Source organism: Carlito syrichta, unplaced genomic scaffold, assembly GCF_000164805.1.
Source record: "Carlito syrichta isolate Samal-C Ts95f unplaced genomic scaffold, Tarsius_syrichta-2.0.1 Scaffold308755, whole genome shotgun sequence".
NCBI lineage: Eukaryota > Metazoa > Chordata > Mammalia > Primates > Tarsiidae > Carlito > Carlito syrichta.
The window spans coordinates 500,740-522,039 of NW_007252851.1; the positions used below are offsets into that span (position 1 = coordinate 500,740).

The window sequence follows — 21,300 nt, forward strand, 5'->3', positions numbered from 1 at the left end:
GCAGGTCGAAGCTGCAGTGGCCGGGAGCGGCCACTGCCCTCCAGTCTGGATGTCAGAGTGAGACAACTCAAAAAAAATAAATAAATAAAAACAAATAAAGTGCACTCAGTGCCGTGACAGAGGATGTATAAGATGCCATGAAAGTACACAGCTGGAGTAACTATTCCAGTCAGTTATAACAATACCAATTTACAATAATTAAGATATGCTGATTTTTTTTTTCTGAGTACTAGAGCCTCTGTTTAATAAAATTGTAAGCCGGGCTCGGTGGCTCAGCCTATAATCCCGCGCTTTGGGAGGCCGAGGTGAGTGGATTGCCTGAGCCCGCGGGTTGGAGACCCGCCTGGGCAACTTGGCGAGACCTCATCTCTACAATAAATCAAAAAATCAGCCGGGCATGTTAACGCCTGCCTGTAATTCCGGCAACTTGGAAGGCTGAGGCGGAAGGATCGCCGGAGCCCAGCAGGTCGAGGCTGCGGTGGCTGCGAGCGGCCACTGCACTCCAGTCTGGGTAACGGAGTGAGACTCCAACTCAAACAAACAAACAAACAAATTAATTAATTAATAAAATTGTACGCAAATACTGTATGATTTTCTTCCAGTTAACCAACCTACCTCTTAACTCCATCACAAATATAAAACCTACCAGAAACTTACCTCTTGAATTCCTACTCTGATCTTTTTTCTTCAGAAATTTTATTATAAAATAATTAAAATATGTGATATTAAGTTCTTTATTTTTTTTCTTTTGAGTCGGAGTCTCACTGTTGCCCAGGTTGGAATGCAGTGGCACGATGCTCACAGCCTCCTCAGCCTCGACCTGCTGAGCTCAGGTGATCCTTCCACCTTGGCCTTCCAAGTAACTGGAACTACAGGCACGCACCACCATGCCTGGATAATTTTTTGATTTATTGTAGAGATGAGGTCTCGTCATGTTGCTCAGGCTGGTCTCGAACCCACTGGCTCAGGCAATCCTCTCATTTCAGCCTCCCAAAGTGCTGGGATTATAGGCATAAGCCACTGTGCCCAGCCAATATTAAGTTTTTATTTCATTCATATCTACTTGAGCATAATATTTAAATCTTAAATAAAACCAGAAATATAAAAAGCTTCAACTTCCATTGTTTAACAGTACCTGCAATAGAGAGAACCATTTGCTTATTGTTGATTTCTAAAATTAAATGTGATAAAACATGCTTTTTCACCACCAAAGTGAAATAAAATAAAATTTTACATTAAAAAAATTTTTTTAGCCGGGCTCGGTGGCTCAGCCTGTAATCCTGCGCCTTTGGGAGGCTGAGGTGAATGGATTGCCTGAGCCTGCGGGTTCAAGACCCGCCTGGGCAGCGAGACCTCATCTCTACAATAAATCAAAAAATCAGCTGGGCGTGGTAGCGCATGCCTGTAGTTCCAGCTACTTGGAAGGCTGAGGCGGAAGGATCACCGGAGCCTAGCAAGTCGAGGCTCTGGTGGCTGAGAGCGGCCACTGCACTCCAGTCTGGGTGACAGAGTGAGACTCCAACTCAAAAAAAAAAAAAAATGATTAGTTTTTTAAAAAAGTAATTAGAAGTGAGATCTTGCTATGTTGCCCAGGCTAGTCTCAAATTCCTGGGCTCAATCTAACTTCCTGCCTTTTCTCCCAAAGTGCTGGGATTACAGGCATGAGTCACCATGCCCGGCCAAAATGTTACACTTTAATGGACTAGGTAACTACAAGATGACAAGTATGATCACACTAAGAGAGCAGTATAACTGCAATATACAAGACAATAACACAATGTCTCATAATGGACTAGAAATATGTTCCCAAATTCTTTCATTGCACTACTGATAACCACATGTATAAAGTGGTTTTTAAAAAGTGTATATTTCCTTTTCCATTATTCTGTAATAAAATAATAAAAATTATAAGATACTGGGACATGTGAATATTTAAAATAATATAGAATAGACAACATTGCATTTCATTTAAAAAATATATATCAAGAAACTATGGCTGGGCACGGTGGCTCACGCCTATAATTCCAGCAGTTTGGGAGGCTGAGGTGAGAGGAATGCCTGAGCCCAGAGGTTCAAGACCAGCCTGGGCAACTTGGCGTGGTGGCGCGTGCCTGTAGTTCCCTGTAGTTCCAGTTACTTGGAAGGCTGAGGCAGAATGATTGCCTGAGCCCAGCAGGTCGAGGTTGCAGTGCCTGTGAGCGTGCCGCCACACTCCAGTCTTAGGTAACAGAAGGTAACAGAATGAGAGTCTGACGAGAGAGAGAGAGAGAGAGAGAGAGAGAGAGAGAGAGACTGGATCTGTGATTTTCAAAATCTAAGAAGTCACTGCAAGAGTAGTGACATTTAGGTCAGGCAGAAATCAAGAGTAAAGAACAGCAATAATGTTCATGTGACAGACAAAGATATAATTTGATTTGATCTGAGCCACAGAGAGGACCAAGGTAAGTCATTTGGAGTCAATAAATCAGAGTTGACTTATATAAATCAAGATAATTAAAACTGGAATACATTTCTTAAAAACAAGGAAACTTCTTTGATGTAGAAAAATGTCAAACCTTAAGTGAACAACATTAACTAGTAAATTGATCCTGATGTGAAAGATGTATCAGGAAATTAAATAGACACTAAGCACTGAATTTGGTTAGAATCAAATAAATCAGAAAATATGATGTAAAATTAAGAGATTGTGTAACTTTTATCAAATACAATTAACATATTTTTAGTTAGCCTCCAAAAATCCTTTATACTCATATTTATAGCTAGCCTCCAAAAATCCTTTGTGGAATTAGAAGGATAGAGATAAAAATCTAATATATAATAATTAATCAAAAATTTATAACAAGTTAAAATGGAAGGCAGATGTCCCCAAATATATCAATATCTAATTCATACTTTACATTGCTTTATTAAAAGAATGTATAAGAGCTACATTTAAATCTGTGTGTAGATTGTAAACATAGATATACACACCTCAGTCACCTAAACACAAATTAAAAAATTATGAAACTGTCTTTAAATTTTCACCTGGTTTTAGTAATTTGTTAAACAATAGAATTTATCTCTTTTGTGTTGTTATATAAATGCAAACTCGAATCACTTGTGGAAAGAGGTACTTTATAAATAACTTAGTAAATCGTCTCACTAAAAAAATTATCTTGACCATCACCCCTCTCCACTCCTCCCTTGCACCCTCCACTCTTCCATGCACCCCTCCTCCACTCCCTGGTGTCCTCCCTTCCCCTCCCAAAAAATTATCTTTTCCAACTAGACAAAATTTGTCAAAATATTAATACCCAACCTATATTAAATAATTAAATATGTGACTGCAGTTTTAGAATTTGTTAAAGTACTTATTTAAAATAATGTGACTTATAAAGGCTTATCAACAAAGACTCCCATCATGAATAGCTACATACTTCCATTAATTTACTTTTTATGTCTTCTTAGTTATCAATATTAAGTACATTTTATTTAACTAGAGATTAAAATTATAGAGTAAATTCAATAGAACATCTGAAAACATTTGTATTTCATTTCAGTCAAGTACTCATTTTCCAAATCTATAAGGCCATCTGTCTCAAGTTTGAAATTTTCAATATTATTTGGAAAACTTTTTTTTAATGATTGAAGAATATTTCAACACAGTGATGAAATGCACAAATTTAATATGCCACATAAAACAATAAAATACATACATAGGATAACACTTAAAATTCTTTATTTAAAATACCAAGTTATTAAAATAGGCAAAAATGATATAATAAAATGAAATTTTTTCAAAACTCATCACTTTAAAGAAAACATACAAGACATGGATTATAATAAATACAAAGTAGGAAATAAATCAGCACCTGTCATTAATGGGAAGATATGCATGAGTTCAAAATATTCATAATTTCAATTCAGACAAATGGAACACTGCATGGGGGAATGCTTCTTTTGTATTTAGTCTCTTTAGAGGCGTTTTAAATTCCGCTTACTCTGGGCACTTCCTGGGAGAGCATCTTTTCTATTTCGTGGTTTTGCTGCTCCTTTACTACATTCTTCAGACCCATGATAAGCACACAAACATAACACACAAAAATCAAAGCCACAGGTTGTGCGGCTACACAGTCCCCTTTGCTTATATGGCTGGTACTTAGCAGGGGATTGGCACCTTGGGCAAGGTTTTAATGCTTCATCACTGAAAAGTGTTTTGGCAACCTGCAGTGAAAGCACACACACTAAATCTTCCAGTTTCATATAGAGGAACACTTTATTTCAAACTCTGTAAGTATTTCCTTCTAATAATATAGTACTCACCTTAATATAGTCTTCCTGTTTACTACTTAAGTGAGTAAGAGAAGAGCTTGCTAGAGGTGTCAAAACTTCTCCCCAAGGAGATGATGTTGACACTTGTTCTTTCTGAGAACTGGGTGTCCTAGCCTGTGCTTGAACAGATCTTAAAGCTGAGCGATTTAAAAGTTGGAGCCGAGTGGCAGCATCCTCGACATTATATACAGCCCCCTGTGGTAAGAGACAGAAGTCAATGCTGTAATAAAAAAGTTACAGGTTGGCTTTCTGATGCTCATGGATTTCAATGCTTTGAAGTACACCATCAGAATTTTCTCCCTAGACCATTCCTTTTTAGAAAAAAAAATCTTTTCTCATCTACCATTTAAAAATCAAAGAAATATTTTAATAAATTTAAACAACAAATTCTAGCTCTAAGCTTGGTTCAGCAAACTTTTCTTGAAAAGGGCCCATTAGTATATATTTTAGATTTTGCAATCCATGTAGTTGCAGCGACTCAATTCTGTGGTTGTAGAGAAAGTAACTGTAGGCAAGAAGTAAACAAGAGAAGAGGGTTATGTTCCAACAAAGCTTACTTTAAAAACACAGGTGACCGGACAGGACTTCACCACCTTTGCAATCCCTGTTTTAAGCCAGGATCCAAGAAGAGGTGATTCTTGAAGTTTTGCTATGGAATATCATGAAGTCTTTGAAGGTTTCTTGCCTTAGTCATATTCAGAAGAACAGTGGGACTTGTTAGACTATGAAACCCAATTTCTTTGGCTGATTTTTGCAAATATCTGGTATTGATTCATTTTAATAGTTAAGTTTTAAACAACTTTGATACTGTAAAAGGAGAAAACAATCTTTCTCATCTGAATTGTATTCACTACATTACTCAAATATTTATTTAATCAAATATATTAATTAGGCTGATTGTGCCAATCATTTCACAATATACAAATATCAAAAAATTACATTGTACACCTTTAATATATACAAATTGTGTCAATTATACCTCAATAAAGCTGGCAAATTTTAAAAAATCATTAAAAATAAAAAGAAATATTTTTATTGAGTCATCCTTATAGTCTTTTATTTTGTTAAGGTTGGTAATGGGAAAAATAGTAAGGTTTTTTTTTAAACAAATTGACATTCTTAACCAATTACCAAAATAAAATGTACTATAGGTGAATTTCCTTACATGTCCAACTATAATTGTATTTCCTCTCCCTTGATAGTCTCCATTTGCCATAATTGGCACCTAACTGTGGAAAAAGCTAAAACATGACAATTATAGTTAGTAGGATAGGCATAGGAATCAAAATTAGCTAGTCATGAAAACTTACACAAGAAATAGTTTTTAAGTGCATAAGTGTAATGGATAAATATTAGTCTTCAGAAATTAGACTGAATACCAATTGAATATGTTGAACTTATTCAAGGACTCACTACATCTCTTTATATTACATCTGTACAAATGGCTTCCAACCTAGGCTACAGAGCATGACCCAAGGGCACACAAAAAGGAGAATACCCAATGGGTTTTAATATGGTTAATAAGCACAGTGATTGTGCATGCACCAAAAGAATGAATAAAAAAATGTTGCTGGCCTGGCTTAGCCTATAATCTCAGCAATTTGAGAGGCCGAGGCGAGAGGATTGTCTGAGCCCAGGGGGTCGAGACCAGCCTGGGCAACTTGGTAAGACCTTGTCTATACAGTAAATAAATAAATAAAAAACAACAACAACAAAAAACAACTAGCCGAGCATGGTGGCATGGGATCTATAGTTCCAGCTACTTCAAAGGCTGAGGTGGAAGCATCGCCTAAGCCCAGCAGGTCGAGGCTGTGGTGGCTGTGAGCGTGCCACTGTATTCCAGCCTAGGTGACAAGAGTGAGATTCCAACGCAAAAAAAAAAAAATGTTGCTGAAGCAAATTTTAGCCACAGAAGAAACATTCATTAGCTTAACAAATATTTATAGAACATCTAATAGATGCCAAGTGAGTAAAACAGTCTAATCTCTGTCCTCATGGAGCTTAGCATGTGTGCTAATATTTCTGAACAAGAGACAAAGCAGTCAACAAAAGCACATGTTCATGAGTGCCAAAAATTTTCAAATCACAGATTTCATCATGTTGCCTGGAAATATTAAAATGTGAGAATGGAGCTATTTCCTGGTTATTCATTTCCATGAATATGAGAAAACAGTGAATACGAAATTTAAAAATTCAGTGAAAAGGTGTGGTATTCCAAGTCTAATGTTCATTCTCCCTATTCCAAAGCAAACAGATAAAACTGAGATCCAATTATGTATACCTGATCTGTCCCTTCTAGGTTTCACACACAAGGAGCTTTCAGTGACACTATGCAAGTATGAGGAACACCATCAGAAAACTCTTTTATAGTTTTTTTGTTTGTTTGTTTATTTGGGTTAATTATACATTAGGATAGCTGAAGTGGAAAGCAACCAGTTCATGTTGGAGCAGGAGGCAGAGCCCCAGGAAGACATCTGTGTGGAAAAGAAGGTACAGGTAGAATACCTGATTCATTTGGACTTACACAGAGGAAACTTTCAGTTCTGGTGAATAATAAGAGATGAATCAGAGATTTGTATAGAGAAGCACAAAGAAAAGAGAGAGACTAGGCAATTATTAACTTTGTGAAAAAAGTTATACAGGAAAGAAAGCGTAATCATAGTGTACAACATGTTACAGTTGTGAGTCATAATAACCTCAATGCAGTTTTAAGAATGCTGGAAGTCGGGCGTGGTGGCTTATGCCTATAATCCCAGCACTTTGGGAGGCAAAGGTGAGAGGATTGCTTGAGCCCATGAGTTCGAGACCAGCCTGGGCAAATTGGCGAGACCTCATCTCTACAATAAATCAAAAAATTAGGCGGGCATGGTGGCATGCATGCCTGTAGTTCCAGCTACTTGGAAGGCTGAGGTGGAAGATCACCTGAGCCCAGCAGGTCAAGGCTGTGGTGGCCATGAGTATGGGCACCACAGAGTGGGCAACAGAGTGAGACTCCAACTCAAAAAAAAAAAAAAAAAAAGAATGCTGATGCTGGCACCTGATTCTGATTATTTCCCAACTGGTAGTGTAATTATAGTCATAAGATAGGAGAAGGGAGAAAAGGAATTCAGAGAGGGGTTAGAAGGTAGTGGTAGTGGTGGTGAGAAGTTAGAGAACTAACCTAATCCTGTTGCAGAAAAAAAAAGAACTAGCAGTAAAAGCATATGATTTTAAAATATGGAAGCAAATACTAGAAGAAAGAGTTAAAATTACTACCTTGAGAAAGTAAGAATTGAGAGTATGAAAGGATAGGCCAGGAGAATGGTGTGCTTTGTTATAAGCATGATGATCCAGTTTGAGTTTTCAAACAATGTACTTATATTACTTTGAAAAGGGGTTTTCAAAATGTTGTTACAGGCAGGGTGCAGTGGCTCACGCCTATAATCCCAGCACTTTGGGAGACAGAGGTGAGAGGATTGCCTGAGCCCACGGGTTTGAGACCAGTCTGGGCAACTTGGCGAGACCTCATCTCTACAATAAATTAAAAAATTAGCCGGGTATGATGGCACGTACCTGTAGAGCCAGTTACTTGGAAGGCTGAGGCAAAAGGATCACCCGAGCCCAGCAGGTCGAGGCTGCAGTAGCCGTGAACAGCATGTCACTGCACTCCAGCCTGGGTGACAGACTGAGACTCCGACTCAAAAAAAAAAAAAAAAAAAGAAGTATATGGTATATGAAGCCAAATGTTTAAATGTTAATAAGTGCTAGCTTAAAAAACTGTTTTTTAAGTCTGTTCCTAGCATGTAGGGCAGCACACTGAAACAATATATTAAGAAGGCAATTAATATCTTCATTATTATAGGCTCCCAAGTCAGCAGTTGCAGCAGTAAGCAGCCAACTTTTCTTGAAAATAAAAAGGAAATCAAAGTTTTAGTTAACAGCTATCCCTAATATTTTATTGCAATGAGAAATCCACCAATCTGCATCTAGTTGTTCATATTTGTTTATGCCATGCTTCCTCTCAATTACATTTCATTAAAGTAAATATTTACTTAAAGTTTATTACTAAATATTTTTTACTAGAAGAATGCGATAGTGAACTCTCGGAATCTTTTTTGGTGCAAAACTTGAATCTACAATTAAACCTGGGTACTAGAGTGATCAGATGCCTGATACACAAAGTAGCATCCCTGGGAGAAATTCATCAGCTTCTATAGGACTTTTCTTGTAACTTTACAGCCAGACCTCAAATCCTTAACAGAGAAGTTTATGATGCTTCACAGGTCCTAATCACCTATGCTCACTCAGCTCCAACCCTATAATATGCTGCGCTCTCTGCTGAAACCTTTTCCCTGTCTTCCTTACCTAACTACTACTAACTCATCATTCAGGTCTCAAAACTCCTTTTAAATGTCTAATAGAACTCTGAGCTTCCCCTAACACATCTGGATTGTAGTCACCTATATACTTGTGTCACCCCAAGGTATGTACTCCAAGAGAGCAGGGACCATGTTAGAAATGTTCACCACTGTAATGTGAGCAACTGGCATAGTTACTGACAAATAATATCCACCCAAAAGTCTGGATGCAAACATGCTACAAGGGTATCTAATTATAAATAGAATCCAGTATGCTATCAGTATTCAAATGCTAACAGCACATACATTTAAGCAGCAACAAAACCCAACAAGATGTTCTTGATTCTAGGTAGTTTATTTCACTTATAGACTGGGTGAAAATGGAGTTTGGGAAAACTAAAGAGTTTATGAGTGAAAGTTTGCTAAATGAAAAAGGTTAAAAGAAAGCAGGAAAACCAAATTTGGTTATCTAGAAATATGGGATTCTTATATATTTATACAAATTCATTTTAGAAAAGTATTATATATGTTACCTCAGAATTTATTTTCAGTTGTGTGACATAAAATTTCCTCCTCCGATTTGCTTTTTTATCTTGAACAACAATTTCACGCCAACTTCTGCTTACATTCCAAACACTATAACAAAAAGATCAATTCTTATATTGTATACATTCCATAAGATTAACATTTTTTACGTATGGTAACTAATGAGAAAAACTTGTTTTAAAAACTTTGGGACAGTACATTTAAACCTAAAATGTACCTTAAAAATATAATTTAGGTCAAGTGCAGTGGCTCATGCTTGTAATCCCAGCACTTTGGGAGGCAGAGGCAAGAGGATTGTCTGAACCCAGGGGTTCGAGACCAGTCTAGGCAATTTGGTGAGACCTCATCTCTATAATAAATCAAAAAATTAGCCAAACTTGGTATGGTTCCAGCTACTTGGAAGGCTGAGGCAGAAGGATCACTTGAGCCCAGCAGGTTGAGGCTGCGGTGGCTGTGAGTATCCCACTGTACTCCAGCCTGGGCCACAGAGTGAAACTTCAAATATATACATATATAATATATATATATATATATATATATATATATATATATATGACTTGGTCAACATTGTTGTTTCATATTAATTTACCATATGGAAAAATGCATCAAAATATTAAGTATATTCCAGCATTATATGGCAAATTACTATTTTATAAATGGTTGTAAAGTCAATATGAGTCTACTGGGAGACTGATTAAGAGTATTTATCGTCAAATGGGACATTATGATTAAAATTTGGGGCTGGGTGCAGTGGCTCACACCTGTACTCTTATTACTTTTACCTGGAATTAAGGGTTGCCAACACAACCACATGCTTCTCCCTTAGAGGAGCTAATAAGTATATGGAACATGGAGCCAAATGTTTAAATGTTAATAAGTGCTTGCTTAAAAACTGTTTACTGTTGCCTTTGGGAGACCAAGGCAAAAGAATCTTTGAGCCCAGGAGTTACCAGCCTAGGCAACACAGTGAGACCTTATCTTTACAAAAAATTTTTTTAATTAGCTGGGCATGGTGGTGCATTCTTGTGGTTCCAGCTACCTGGGAGACTGAGGCGGAAGGATCGCCTGAGTGCAGGTCAAGGCTGTGGTGAGCCAGCTTGGATAAAAGAGTAATACCCATCCCCAACTAAAAAAATTGGCAACAGGGTACCTGAATGAAACGTAATTGTACACCTAACCCTTAACTGTACCCCACAAAACCATAAGAAAAAATATTGAAAAAAAAAATTGGAACATGATATGCAGCAAATGATTATCATCTGCAACACAAGGGGTTTTTAAAATCAATTTCTCCTATTACTGTAACAAAACCTATTTTGATTAAATAAATGCAAGAACAATTGGTGATACTAAGTGCCAAATAATAAATATTATTATTATGGTAGCACCACAAATTTCCTATTTTGCTAACCAAAGCTTACTAGAATGAAGTAGCTAAAGAAAAAGAAACACAATTTTTTAAGTGATTTCTTATTTATCAATAACTTTGACAATATTAATCAGTAAAGAAACATAGTTGTTCAATTGTTAATCTGGTCTTTTTAATTACCCTAAGGTCAGAAAAAGAAATTGAAAAACAGAAGTCAGTTGGGCACAGTGGTTCACACCTATAATCCCAGCACTTTGGGAAGATGAGGCGAGAGGATTGCCTGAGCCCATGGGTTCAAGAACAGCCTAGGCAACTTGGTGAGACCTCACCTCTACAATAAAAATCAAAAAATTAGCCAGGCATGGTGGCGCGTGACTGTAGTTCCAGCTACTTGCAAGGCTGAGGCGGAAGTATTGCCTGAGCCCAGCAGGTCGAGGCTGCAGTGGCTGTGAGCATGCCACTGCACCCCAGCCTTGGTGAGACTTCTATCTTGGTGACAGTGAAACTCCAACTCAAAAAAAAAAACAACAAAAAACCAGAAGTCACTTTAATGGAGGGTGCAAAGTAATACTTGAGAACACTACTAGCTACCATGGCTACTTTAATTGCCATTGCCTCTCTCTAAGCTGATATACATGCCTTATATTAGAGAAAACAAGAGGAATAGGCAGAAAATCGCCCATTAATGCAGAAGAAATGAACTATAGAATTGATTATTTACCACAGGTATTTTTTTCTTTCTTTTCTCTTTTTTTGAGTCAAAGTCTCACTCTGTCACCCAGGCTGGAGTGCAGTGGAACCATCACAGCTCACCACAGCCTCAACCTCCTGGGCTCTAGTGATCCTCTAGCCTCAGTCTCCCAAGTAGCTGGGACTACAGGCATGTACCACCATGCCTGGCTAACTTTTTTGATTTTTTTGTAGAAATGAGGTCTTGCTATGTTGCCCAGGTGGTATTGAATTCCTGGGCTCAAGTGATCCTCCTGCCTCAGCTTCCCAAAGTGCTAGGATTACAGGTATGAGTCACCCCACCTGGCCTTTTGCCACAGATATTTCAACTACCATCAACTCTCAAGTTACCAAGAATAGCACTGCTAACATAGGTACACATTTCTGTGATACAAATACGATAAGTTTGGAGCAATGAATAGAAGAGGTAATTGTTGAAATGTCACTAAATATCCACACAAGCAAGTGCCCAAAAGTGTCACTCAATTTTTTATATTAATTGGTCCAAATACTCCAGCATATAAAAATAATACTCCTGCTGGGTGTGCTTGCTCACACCTGTAGTCCAGCACTTTAGGAGGCTAAGGCAGGAGGACCATTTGGTTCTAGGAATTCAAGACCAACAACACAGCAAAACCCTATTTTTACAAAAAAAAATGTAAAAATGAGCCATGCATGGTAGTGTGTGCCTGTGCTACCTTGGGAGGCTGAGGTAGGAGAATCACTCGAGTCTGAAGCTGCAGTGAGCTGTGATTGTGCCACCACACTCCAGCCTGGGCTATAGAGTAAGATCCTGTCTCAAAATTTACAAAATCTATATCTCAGCCATCTCCTTAATTCTTAAAGCAAATTTACCATTTGAACATTTTTAAAAGGCACACACATATGGGTACACTAATCTGTTTATTATCCTACTTGAGTTACATCAAATACATTCCTGGTCAAGACTACTCCAAGGGCCTTAAACCTTTTGTTGTTGTTGTTGAGTTGAGGTCTCACTTTGTCGCCCAGTGGCACGATCATGGCTCACTACAGCCTCAAACCCCTGTATTCAAGTGGATCCTCACCTTAGCCTCCCAAATAGCTGGGACCACAAGGGGCACACCATCATGCCTAGCTCTTTTTTTTTTTAGTTTTAAAAGAGTTTATTAGCGAGAAGAAGAGAAGGAAAAAGAAAGATTCATGTCAGAAAGACCTGCACTGACAAGTATCTTTAAAAAAAAAAAAAAAAACACCACTTTTTTTTTTTTTTTTTTTTAATTTCTGTAGAGACAAGGTTGCTACACAAGTTGGTCGCAAACTCCTGGGTTCAAGTAGTCCTCCCAGCTCAGCCATCCAAAGTGGTGGGATTGCAAGTGTGAGCTATCATGCTTGGCCAGCCTTAAACCTTAATAAGACTTTGTGGAAAAATACCGAGTTAGAAATCAGAGTGGTTGGGTGCAGTGCCTCACACCTATAATCCCAGCACTTTGGAAGGCTGAGGCAGGAGGATTGGGGTCTCGCTCTGTTGCCCAGGTTGGAGTGCCATGGCACCATCTAGGCTCACTACAGTCTCAAACCCCTGGGCTCAGGTAATCCTTCTGTCTCAGTCTTCTGAGTAGCTGGGACTACATGTGAGTGCCACCATACCTGGCTAACTGTTTTGCTTTCTGGTAGAGATGAGACTGCTATGTTGCCCAGGCTGGTCTCAAACTCCTGCCCTTAAGTGATCCTCCTTCCTCAGCCTACCAAAGTGTGTGTGGGGGGGGGAGAGGAATAAATAAATAAGAGCTCATTGTAGACTTAGATCAATTCCTATTTACTTGAGTGACTGTTGGCAGGTCACTTAACTTCTCTGGGGCACAAATTTCCCATCTTCAAAATACATGATTAAGCCAGATATATCAGAAGACTTCTAGCTATGAAATTCTACAATTCTCTCCAATCACCTACAATTAATGTATAAAGAAAGGTGAAGAAGCACGTTAGTAGAAGTACTGATCATAAGAACAACAGGGACTCTTTGACCCAAATTCTTGACATATACCTATCAAGAAAGAGGTTCCATTCATATTCTGTGAGACTAGAGGAAAAAAGGGAGGGAGGGAGAGAAAGAAAGGAGAAAAATTTAAAGATAAAAGAAAAAAGAACTTTCTTCATGTTCTCCCCTAATTTTCACCTTGCAGAAATCCTGTTCCATATGACTTCCCTCCTTCATGGACAAGGCATTCCCAAGGGTCTTATCTTCTGCAACTCCCCCAAATTGCCAGCATGAATACAGCTTTATTTTAGTCTTTATAACCCTAGTTCCTACCCTCAAAACTCCTAAATGTCTGTTTCTCCTTAATTAAGTAGCAGTACTCAATCTACTGAAATATCTGTGAACAGAAATTCTTCAGTTTCTAAATTTCTTGAAAGTCTCAAAAGTAATGAACTTTCACTGTTGTTAGTAATGAAAGTGAAATAATCCATATTCCCTTGGTCTCTGGGAAGACCAAATCCTAAATTGAAAGCTAACCATTGCTTTTGGATTCTAGAACTTAAATAATTAACTAGTATTCTTTGAATGTTGTCGTTTCTCAGTCACCACCATGCTTTATATTATTTCTGACCAACTGTAATGACTTTACTACAACATGCAATCTGACAATAGGATGAAAACTAAAACAAGTTCTATGGAGTAAAGTTTGCCATTTTGAAAATGTAAAGTTAAACTTTTGGAAACTCCATTTCCAAACAACAATTCCTTAAATAAAAGGAACTATTTACTAGCAAGGTCTAGTAAATAAACCTTTCCCATGGAAGTTCACTTAAACAAACTTTGCTATAGTGTAAGACAACCAGAGAGAGAAATAATAAAGCAAGACAAACAATCAAAAAAACAGGACAACCACACAAGTCATAGAAAATCTTTCCAACTTAAAAAGAGATAAAAGTTTTATTTCATAAACAACTTTTATTTCTTACCTGCATAGGTTCTCTGCAGTCAAGGAATCTAAAACCATAGCAAGAACATGTCTTAAGTTTCTATATTTTAATTCTGTCAAGATGTCCAGTTTTTCTATACCCATTTTCTTGCCAATCAGTCCTGCAAGTACACACTGCAGTACAGCTATTTTCCCCCTATCCCTCTCTTCTAAGAATTCATGTGCACCATTCTGCTGGACTCTTTTCCTTTTGCTTTTCATAAAGAGTTCATGCACTAATTGCAAGGCTGGGGTGTTTGATAAATTCTTCAAGTTTAAAGTCGAATCCCTACTCTCATCCCTGTTCGGCTGACTCTCTGAGATGTTGGAATCAGCAGCTGGTCTTGTTTCAGAGTCAGAGTGGACAATCGGCTTTTCCTCTTCTGTCTCTGACTGCGAACCCTGCTCCCGAAGGGTGGACAGTCTTCTCGACCTTCCAAGACGTCTTGTCTTTCTTAAAGTGTCCTCCACTTTGAGAATTCCCTTATGTTTCTGAAGGAGTTCTTGGAAAGAACCGTCCTGGTCAGAGAGGGAATCTTCTGATTTATCCAAGCTAAGTGAGTTGAAACCACTGTCTTCAGGTGTTGAAATATGGCCTCTCACTTCAGTTGAAGCAGAACGTGCTTGGCTTGCATTAAATTTAAGATTTGCTACAAGATTACTTACTGGAGTCACAAATATGTCCTTGTCTGTTCCACAAGTTGCTCCACTAACAGAGGAGCCCAGAAGTTGTGGATATGTATTCTCATCATTAATGCATAAACTGCTATCACTAAATTCATGTGTGATAGAGTCTTTAAAACTATTGCCCTGAATTGGAGATATACACTCAACTTCAAATAGGCTACAATTATCTTTGGAGTCATCAACTGTGGAAGTCTTTTGTTGAGAAAAATTAAGTCTTAATTTTTGACAGCTCGAAGTCACTTCTTCTGTTTTTAAAGTACTAGTAACCAAAGGACTAAAATTGTTTTGCCTTGGAAAACCCGAAGCACCGCTTGGAATATTTTTTCCTAAGTTGAAAACTTGGTTGGTACTACTTTCTAGAGAACTATTTTGTGATTCAAAGCTCCCTTTTAGGAGAGAGAAAGATAAGTTCAACCTCCTGCGCAGTAAACATTTTTTCCCGCTGACTTTAGGAGTTTCACAAAGTTCTGCTGTTTTATCCTTTTCTTTCCAAGGGAAGACAAATTTTTTTTGAGTGGGAGATTTTATAGGATGTGTTAAGCCCGGGCTTGAAGTTTCAGGGTGCTCATGGATTAATGTTGGGCTTTTTTCTTTCTTTCTAAAAAATTCATCATCTGTGTTATCAAAGCTGCAAGAATTTAAGTCATTATAGCCACTGTCTTGAACTGAAGATGTGGAACAAAAATCTCTGAAGCAGGAGTAGCTGGAATTGACAGTAGGAGAGTCCACCTCATTTCCTGCTCCAGTATGAGTTTGCCCTGAGTGTTTTTGTGACATCTTCAAAATCTCTGTTTCTACAAAGTGAAAACAAAGTTATTTTGCCTTTTATGAGTAGCCAGGCAGCTAACAGCAAAATACATTATTTGTTATGATTATAGTTAATAATGGAAAATTGTATGGCAATTTTTAAAAGTTACTTTTAAAAAAACCAGATCTACTCCACAAAAATCTGATGTGTATCTTACTTAAAACAACTTTCTGACATCATAAAACCAAAACGTTCAGGTTGTAAATATTCATGGATCATTTGAGTACCCATAGTCTAAGCACCATGCACAATTTTTTTTTTTTTTTTTTTAAGTAGGAATCTCACTCTGTCGCCCAGACTGGAGGGCAGTGGCACACTCCAGGCCACTGCAGTCTCAACCTACTGGGCTCGGGCAATCTTTCCGCCTCAGCCTTCCAAGTAGCTGGAACTACAGGTGTGTGCCACCACATCTGGCTAATTTTTTGATTTATTGTAGAGATGAAGTCTCGCCAAGTTGCCCAGGCTGGTCTTGAACCCCTGGGCTCAGGCAATCCTCTCGCCTCCACCTGCCAAAGTGCTGAGATTACAGGCATGAGCCACCATGCCCACAAATAGTTTCTTAAACTACCCTTAAAGGGAAAAAACCCAGCAGCATCATTTTTAGATTATTTTACCTTGGGTTCAGTGGCTTAGCCTGTAATCCCGCGCCTTGGGAGGCTGAGGTGAGTGGATTGCCTGAGCCCGCGGGTTCGACACCCACCTGGGCAACTTGGCGAGACCTCATCTCTACAATAAATCAAAAATTAGCCGGGCGTGGTAGCACACGCCTGTAGTTCTGGCTACTTGGAACGCTGAGGCGGAAGGATCACCAGAACCCAGCAGGTTGAGGCTGAGGTGGCCGGGAGCGTTCTACTGCACTCCAGTCTTGGCGACAGAGTAAGACTCCAACTCAAAAAAAAAAATGTATTTTGTTATCTTATGATTTTGAAAGAATTAAAGTACATCATTTTAGTTGTCGTTGTTTGAGTCATAGTTTTACTCTGTGGCCCAGACTGGAGTGCAGTGGCATGATCAGGGCTCACTGCAGCCTCTACCTTCTGGGCTCAGGTGATTCTTCTTCCTCAGCCTCCCAAATAGCTGGGACTATAGACACATGCCACCATGCCCTGAGCTAATCAAAATGAACCACTGCACCAGATACAAAGTCATTTCAAACTTGGCATGTTACTCATTCATATCTTGGTTTTTAAATATTTTGTGAGATAAGGTCCAGTTGTAGGCTTGAATTCACAAACAGACAACTATCTGTGGGAAAACCACCATTTAAAATGTTCTTGAAGTCTAGTGAAGTGCAGTGGCTCATGCCTATAGTCCCAGTACTTTGGGAGGCCAAGATGGGAGGATGGCTTGAGCCCAGAAGTTTGAGCTCAGCCTAAGTAACATAGGGAGACCTCGTCACCACAGAAAATCAAAAAATGAGCTGGACATCATGGTGTGTGCGTGTACCTGTATTCCAATTGCTTGGGAGGTTGAAGCAGAAGGATCACCTGAGCCCACGGGGTTGAGGCTGTGGTAAGCCGTGATCATATCACTGCACTCCAGGCTGGGTAACAGGGTGAGACCCCAACTCAAAAATAAAATAAATAAAAATATTCTTGAAGTTGCAAATAAACAATTAAAAAAATTACTTAAAGAATGACTACTCAATAATTATATAAGCAAGGATGACACTAGAAAATATTTTACTCCTTAACATCTTCAACAGTATCATAATATTCCTTTTTTTTCTTTTATTTTTTGAGTTGGAGTCTCACTCTGTCACCCAGGCTGGAGTGCAGTGGCACATTCCTGGCCACCAAAGCCTCTACCTGCTGGGCTGCGGTGATCCTTCCGCCTCAGTCTTCCAAGTAGCCGGAACTACAGGCATGTGCTACCATGCCCAGCTAATTATTTATTTATTATAGAGATGAGGTCTCACCATGTTGCCCAGGCTGATCTTGAACCTGTGGGCTCAGGCAATCCTCTTGCCTCAGTCTCCCAAGGTGCTGGGATTATAGGCTTAAACCACCACACCTGGTCAATATTCCTCCTTTTTAGAAACCTAAAATAAATCTTAACTCAAAGTTAAGAAAGTACATTTATTTCTTTTAAATCAGAATAAGCCAGGAGTGGTGGCTCACACCTGTTAATCCCAGCACTTTGGTAGGCAGAGGTAAGAAGATTCCCTGAGCTTAGGGGTTCAAGACCAGTCTGGGCAACATGGCGAGTCCTCCTCTCTACAATAAGTCAAAAAATCAGTCAGACGTGGTGGCATGCACCTGTGGTTCCAGCTACTTGGAAGGCTGAGGCAGAAAGATTGCCTGAGTCTAGTAGGTCAAGGCTGCAGTGGCTGTGAGCATGCCACTACACTCCAGCCTGGCTGACAGAGTGAGACTCTGACATTAAAAGAAAAGAAATGAAAATCAGAATGTTGGCCAGGCTCAGTAGCTCAGTACTTTGGGACACCCAGGCAAGTGGATTGCCTCAGCCCGTGGGTTAAGACCAGCCTGGCCACTTGGCGAGACTTCATCTCTACCATAAAACAAACAAACAAAAAATTAGCTGGGCGTGGCAGCATGCACCTGTAGTTCTGGCTACTTGGAAGGCTGGGGCAGAAAGATCACTTGAGCCCAACAGGTTGATGCTGGGGTGGCCATGAGCGTGCCACGGCACTCCAGCCTGGACAACAGAGTGAGACTCCAACTAAAAAAAAAAAGAAAAGAAAATCAGAATGTTAAGAAAAAAAGAAATTTATTATGGTTTTTATCACCAGACTATTCAAAGGACACTAAGAAAATTATCATTCCTTCAAAGTTTTCTCCAGGACAAATGCACAAATATTTCTCTATTAAAAGATTCTGGGAAGACTATATTATAGTTGACTGAAATAGGATGGTAATTTATTTATACCTAAATTACATCAGTTAAATGTTAGTAAATGAGCTTAGTTACAAAAACAAAATTTTTCTTTATGGTTTAATGATCTTTAGAAGGTCATTTTTACTGGGAAAAGTATCTAAGTGTTTTTAACCCTTTTAAAAAAAAATTGGGAGTCAGAGTCTCACTCTGTCTCCCAGGCTGGAGTGCAGTCTTCCAAGAGGCTGGGACTGCAGGTGCACACCACCACACCTGGCTACGTTTTTTTAAAAATTTATTTTAGAGATAAAGTCCTGCCATGATGCCCAGACTGGTCTCGAACTCCCGAACTCAAGCCATCCTCCTGCCTCAGCCTCCCAAAGTCCTGGATTACAGGTGTGAGCCACCGTGCCCAGCCTAACCTTCTAAATCTATACTCTTTTTTGATAAATCTCACTGTCCTCTCTTGATTTACATCCTCTCAGATTACTGCTAATGTCTGCACATGCTCACAAGTCAAGAAGATGATCAAACTTTGTGCTCTATACTTTGTATTATATTTTAAGACAGTTTTTTGTTTTCCAAATATTAATAAAATAGAATGTTTTCAAGTTACACCTCCATCAATGAATTAGTTTTACTCCTTTCTGACAATCATTCTATTAACAGTTTTCACTCAATTTGGTAGAGTCCTTTTTAAAAAGGACGATTTCATGTCCTTTGCTGCAACATGAGTGGCCCTGGTGGCCATTATCCTAAGTGAAATGGCTCAGAAATAGCAAACAACACGCATTCCACTTACGTGTGGGAGCTAAACAATGGGTACACATGGACATAAAAGGGAAATAACAGACTCTGGGAGCACCAAAGGAGGGGCTGCCACAAGGAGCGGGGACAAGGGTTTAAAAACTACCTATTGGGTACAACATACACCATTTGGACAATGGGGACACTAGAAGCCCAATCCCCACCCAATAGGCTCACGTAACAAACCTGCATTTGTGCCCCTGAACCTAAAAAGTGAAAATTCAATTTTTAAAAAAAGACTATGATTTTAAAGCAAGTACTATGAATAACTATAGAAAGTAATGTTTTTGTACGCCATGCTTTAAATAAATGATTTTTAAAAGAAAAAAAGTTAAAACAAATATAACTATTCTACTATGTCACCACTAGGTGTCTCACTCAGCTAGAATTTGGGAAACAGAGGCAAATTGTTAGAAATAAAGAGTGGGAGTGTAGATAGCCTCTTCCCCTAAAAACTGCAAGTTACTTGCTACAAAAATACCAAAAAAAACCTTTTTCTGTTCATCTTCACATTTGAAGTTGCCTCCAACGTGCTTTCTCTGGTGTCTTTCTACTACCCCAAGACGTTGGTCTCAAAACTTAATTTAAAAATTATTCATGTACAACCATGCGATGGCCGTTGACTTATTTTACTGACTTAACAGTTCACTGATGAATCAAACAAGGCTCACCTCTTAGATACCCATTTTTAAAAACGAGGCCCCTAGTCCGGCGCGGTGGCTCACGCCTGTAATCCCAGCACTTTGGGCGGCAGAGGTCGAGACGATTACCTGAGCTCAGGGGTTCGAGACCAGTCCGAGCAAAACAGCGAGACCGCGCCTCTACAATAAATCAAAAAATTAGCCGGGCGTGGTGGCGTGCGCCCGTGGTTCCAGCTACTTGGAAGGCAGAGGCAGAAGGATCGCCTGAGCCCAGCAGGTCGAGGCTGTAGTGAGCGTGAGCGTGCCACTCCCTCCAGTCTGGGTGACAGAATGAGACTCTAACTCAAAAAAAAAAAAAAAGAGAGAGAGAGAGAGAGAGAGAGACAGAGAGAGAGAGAGAGGGGCTCCTGATAAAAGGTTGGGAAAACATCACTAAAGCGCTCTTTTAAAAAAAAAAGCACCTATCAAATCAGAAAATGAAATATTATTTAGCTATATTAAAGCTAAAGAGTGAAAATTGCCTTCATTTTTAAAGTGGAAAATCTTACCATCACTAAAGCTTGAGCTCTCAAGATGACAAAGTCATGCAGGTTTCCAAACAAGAAAATCTCTCATCTTTGCCTTTAAAATTCATGCCAAAGTAATACCACTTAAAGAGAAAAACTTTGGTTTGAACAATTAATTGAAATTTGCAGAAGCAGCAGGATGATGCTGAAAGCGGAAGGGTATGTCGAGGACAGGCTGCAGGAGTTACTTTTAACAATTGAAAAGGCCTAAAGCACTTTGGAATTTCCTCTAGTTTTCCAGGCAACAGTAATCTTAATATCCCTTTTTCTCCAGCTAGTGTTGGAAATGAGCAAACTCCCCAAATTCGGGCTGCCGACGCGCCAGTGTGAGCCGCAGCGCTGTCATCGACGTCCCCGAGCTGCCACCAGCGGGCGGGCGGGTAACGGTCTCACCGGGGTGTCAGGGCTCCGCTCGGCCCTCCCGAGGCCGGCCTGGCCCCGAGAGCCGGGGACGGCGAGGAGGGTGGGCGTCGCCTGGAGCGGAGGGAGCGGAGGAGCGAAGGGCTGCGGGGCGCCTCCCTGGTCTCAGGACCTGGAAAACACAGCGGGACGCGGGGTCTGGGGCGGGGGCGCCCCCAGAGGCCCGCCGCGGGCACACTTCGGGGGTCCCCCCTCCCGCCCACCTGGAGACCGCCGGGCGGGCGGGGCGGAGAGGAGCGAGGGAGCCGAGTAGTCGCGGCCGGGTACGCTGGAGAGGAACCTCGGCCGAGCCCTCAGGG

At 39.7% G+C, this 21,300-nt stretch overlaps 1 protein-coding gene across 1 annotated transcript; it reads right to left on the reverse strand.

Annotated features, from left to right (window-relative positions):
* Positions 1-3,580: 3,580 nt before the first annotated feature.
* FBXO43 (F-box protein 43) lies at positions 3,581-20,649 on the reverse strand. The gene is given in 6 exon segments (XM_008065668.2): positions 3,581-4,203; positions 4,303-4,506; positions 9,182-9,284; positions 14,239-15,718; positions 20,564-20,585; positions 20,587-20,649. Coding segments are annotated over 6 exon segments (2,121 nt in total). The 3' UTR covers positions 3,581-3,954.
* Positions 20,650-21,300: the final 651 nt, after the last annotated feature.